Source organism: Electrona antarctica (genome assembly GCF_951216825.1).
Source record: "Electrona antarctica genome assembly, chromosome: 12".
NCBI classification, from domain to species: domain Eukaryota; kingdom Metazoa; phylum Chordata; class Actinopteri; order Myctophiformes; family Myctophidae; genus Electrona; species Electrona antarctica.
In genome coordinates this window covers 2,446,630-2,450,850 of record NC_136793.1, presented here as the reverse complement: position 1 = coordinate 2,450,850, position 4,221 = coordinate 2,446,630, and the positions used below count along the sequence as shown (strand labels likewise).

The following is a 4,221-nucleotide window of genomic DNA, read 5'->3' as shown; positions in this document are numbered from 1 at the left end:
AAAGGTTGACAAATCTCCCGCTTCGAATGGGATCAGTGTATTGAAACGGGGAAAATCAGGTGCAATCAGGCCTTTCAATAGACTGAGTAGACGTCTACCCGTCTACTCAGGTGCTCAGTAGGTTGATTCCTTCCGATTGTGTCGGTTGATCTGTGCAGTTTAATGCATCGCATGCAGCTACTGGAGCTCAGTAGGTGATCATTCCTTTCAATGCAGCCGTAACATCGAACATGCACTGCTCCCGTGCTTGCGGTTATGTTTAGGTTAGGATTAGAGATGCACTGCTCCCGTGCTTGCGGTTATGTTTAGGTTAGGATTAGAGATAGGGATAGTAATTTCGGAACAAGGAACCTTCTGACTAACGACACGGCACCGCTCCAGTAGCTGCATGCGATGCATTAAACTGCACAGATCAACCGACACAATCGGAAGGAATCAACCTACTGAGCACCTGAGTAGACGGGTAGACGTCTACTCAGTCTATTGAAAGGCCTGATTGCACCTGATTTTCCCCGTTTCAATACACTGATCCCATTCGAAGCGGGTGGACAAATCCTGTTTCTAGTGGAGACACATTGGTTCAATTGGTTGTAAAAACAATAACACAAAACTTTTTTTGGTTAAACATTTACTTACTTAACCCATTCTGGGGGCGGGAACCCCTTTTGGTGTTTTAAAGCATTATGTTATACTTTTTTTTTCTTTTTGAAAAATCGTGAAAATGTGGCGCAAATCTTTGAATATATATTCTTTCAGAGCCAAAGTTTTTAACTCGAATCTTTGCTTCTGGAGGGGCCGGGGGTCCCTGGAACAACATCTCTTCAGAGGGGGTTCGGTGGCTAATTACACATATTTTTGGGGGTCCTTGACATGAAAATGTTTGAGAACAACTGACAGAAACATGAGGGTTTTTCAGAAAACTGTCAGGATTTAGAAGTCATTTGTAGAATAAATGGGTTAAATGAACAACATGTTTTCTCGGTAGGATCCTGATCAAGTCAAAGTGGCCCAGGAGGGTGGAGCTGCTGCGGTGGGAGGAGCCGAGCTTGTACAGCAGGTGAGGTCACAACCATAGACATCTAAAGGTAGACGCCCCTTTCTGCCTCTGGAGCGTATGTGCTGATGTCATGATGATGTCATGATGATGACGTCGTGCTCTGGAGCGTATGTGTGCTCAAGGGAGGGCAAAACATTCCCAGAGATTCCTTGCAAATTTACAATTTAGGCATTTATCAGACACTCTTAATCCAGAGCGATTTACATTAAGCATTTGATTGATTGATTGAAATATTTATTAACAGTTTGCAGAATTACAGTACATTTCAAGCACAAACTCAATACAAAGACTGTTAACTGTGAGTGGACGACCCAATTAAGCATTACACTTGTTTACAAGAGGGTCCACCTTGTTCAATTCATCAAAACATTTAGAGACGTACAAATAGACACTTCTATATAGTCAAAGAACAGAACAGGAATTCATCATAAAGGAGGTAAAAAGGGGTGAGGGCGGATTCAGATTTTACGGGGGCCAGTTTCGAATTGCAGCCGTCCGTAGGTGCCCTTTGAGAGCGGTTTTGAAGGAGTCAAGGGATTTGCATGTCTTAATGACTGTTGGTAGGGCGTTCCACATTTTGGTGGCATAGGAGCGAAAATAATTTAGTCCCTTGTTTGTGCCGAATCTGGGTTGTACATGGTTCGTTGCACTCCCTCTGGTGTTGTGGGTGTGGACTTCGTTAACATTAAGGAAGTATCTAGACAGGTACATGGGTATCTTAGTGAAGTATCTAGACAGGTACATGGGTATCTTAGTGAAGTATCTAGACAGGTACATGGGTATCTTGGTGGAGTATCGAATCTTGTGGACCAGACCCATTTCAAGATGCTGTACTCTGTCGCCGACCCTAAGCCATGCCAGCCTGTCAAAGTGGGCAGGGGTAATGAAATGAAATTAAATGATTACTATATTTACCCAGGGTATCTGGGCTAAGCTCAAGAACTTGTTTCCAGCCAGGCCCTGCTCATAGAACACATTTCATCGTAGTGGTTCAATGCCTTGTTCAAGGGCACTTCAGCGGTGGTAATTTTAACGTGTCGGACCGCTGATTCGAACTGGCGACCTTCCGGTATCAAGACCGCTTCTCAATCCGTTCGGCCACCGCTGCCTGGGAGAGGTGGGTTCGGGGGGTGAGGCCAAGTAGGAGCCTGACCAGTTTGTTTTGGGAAGTCTGGAGAACAAAAAGCATGGCAATACATCACATACATAGCACAAAATAATAGAAAATGCTTGATATTGGGCTCCATAAGAACCCGTCTCGATAAGCCTGATCGATAAGGTGATCGTTATCAATACAAACTAACAAGTTCCATCCCTAGTCACAGCAGCAGCTCACCCACCCTGTAGCCCCCCCCCACCCTGTAGGGACCCCCCCCACCCTGATGCTGTATTTAAGACTATTTAATGGTCTTAGATCGCCATCTAGTGTCTGAACATGTTCATAGCACCTCGGTGTGCATACACAGTCTGTTGTCTCCCACACCACTGGTTCTCAATCTGTGGTTTGAGGACCCCCAGGGGGTCCCCATGGGGTTTGAAGACCCCCAGGGGGGTTTGAGGACCCCCAGGACCCCCAGGGGGGTTTGAGGACCCCCAGGGGGTCCCCATGCGGTTTGATGACCCCCGGTTGCAGGGAGTCCCCATGGGGTTTGAGGACCCCCGGTTGCAGGGGGTCCCCATGGGGTTTGAGGACCCCCAGGCGGTCCCCAGGGGGTTTGAAGACCCCCAGGACCCCCAGGGGGGTTTGAGGACCCCCAGGGGGTCCCCATGCGGTTTGATGACCCCCAGTTGCAGGGGGTCCCCAGTAGTGTTGTTATTGGCAGCAAATTTTGATTTTAGTTTTCACTTCGTTTTAGTCACATTTTAGTCACCTGGAATGTATTAGTGTTAGTCTAGTTTTAGTATGTATGAATGAATGAATGTATTAGTGTTAGTCTAGTTTTAGTATGTATGTGTTAATAAATGTGACGGCTGAAATCTATCTGGCACGCCCTATGAAATCAAGCCTCGCCCTCGTTTTTGCGACATGAACAACTGCAGTACGACCTTGAAAACCATGACGAAAGAAGTATTAAAAAAGTCACCCCCCCTCTCATACACACACAGACGCACGCACACGCAACTTGCAAGTCCAACTGGTTTGTTGTAGCCCATTGGGCCACGGGCCGTGGCCCAGTCAGTTTAGAGCTGGCCCAACTTTGAGCCTTGTGCATGCAAATTTCTGGTTAGTAAACCACAGCATGCAAGCCGCCTTTGTTTTAAAACGGTCCCCCAAACCATTCACAGTTCACACTTCACTAGTGTGAACTTTAAATTATTAAAGTATTTATTCATTTAATATAGCCTACAACAATATATTAGTGATCGAAAACCTGAACCTGCATGTGAACAATTAATTAAATAACAAATAGGCGCACACACACGCTGCTGTTTTCCTCCTCTCCTGTCCTGTCCTGTCTGTCTCTATCACTGTGGTCCGTTCGACCATGCACGACGAGATGTAACTCGAGAAAGGGTGGGGGGGTCCCTACAGGGGGGGGGGGGGGGTCCCATATTTTTACCACAAGGCTAACTTTCTCCTGCACAAGTGCTGAACTTTTTACCACTGAGCTAATAATGGTGGCCATGGTCTGCTTGCTCTGGAGTAGCCTCCGAAACCCAGACGTTATTTCCAGGGAGAAAAAAAAAGTCTGGGACAGAGTCCACTTCAATTCAGCATAGAGTAGCGCAAACGTCACTCACTCTCTGCTGATTTCTGATCGTCTGCACCTTTGTTAAATTGACACACACACACACACACACAATCCTCTCTCTCTCTCTGTCGCTCTAATTAATTAGTGTCATGTTGCGCAGCTGCGTCTAGATTCTCCTGGCGGATCCTGCCGGGAGCTGCCGATGCCATAGAAAGCATAGGTGGACGGTGGCACAGTGGGTAGTGCTGTTGCCTCACAGCTAGAAGGTCCTGGGTTCGATTCCCGCTCGGGACGCTGTGGGTGCTGGCGGCACCGAGGCGGGGTTGGCGAAAGGGCCTTTCTGTGTGGAGTTTGCATGTTCTCCCCGTGTCCCCTAGGGTAGGTACCCTCACATGTTCTCCCCGTGTCCCCTAGGGTAGGTACCCTCACATGTTCTCCCCGTGTCCCCTAGGGTAGGTACCCTCACTTGTT

General features: G+C 47.4%; 1 protein-coding gene across 1 annotated transcript in view; it reads left to right on the top strand.

Moving 5' to 3' along the window:
* mrpl1 (mitochondrial ribosomal protein L1) overlaps positions 1 to 4,221 on the top strand; it is a 21,656-nt gene that overhangs the window by 3,721 nt on the left and 13,714 nt on the right. The window contains exon 4 of the mRNA XM_079515996.1: positions 986 to 1,057. Coding sequence (XP_079372122.1) covers positions 986 to 1,057 — 72 coding nt within the window. The remainder of the gene's footprint in view (positions 1 to 985; positions 1,058 to 4,221) is intronic.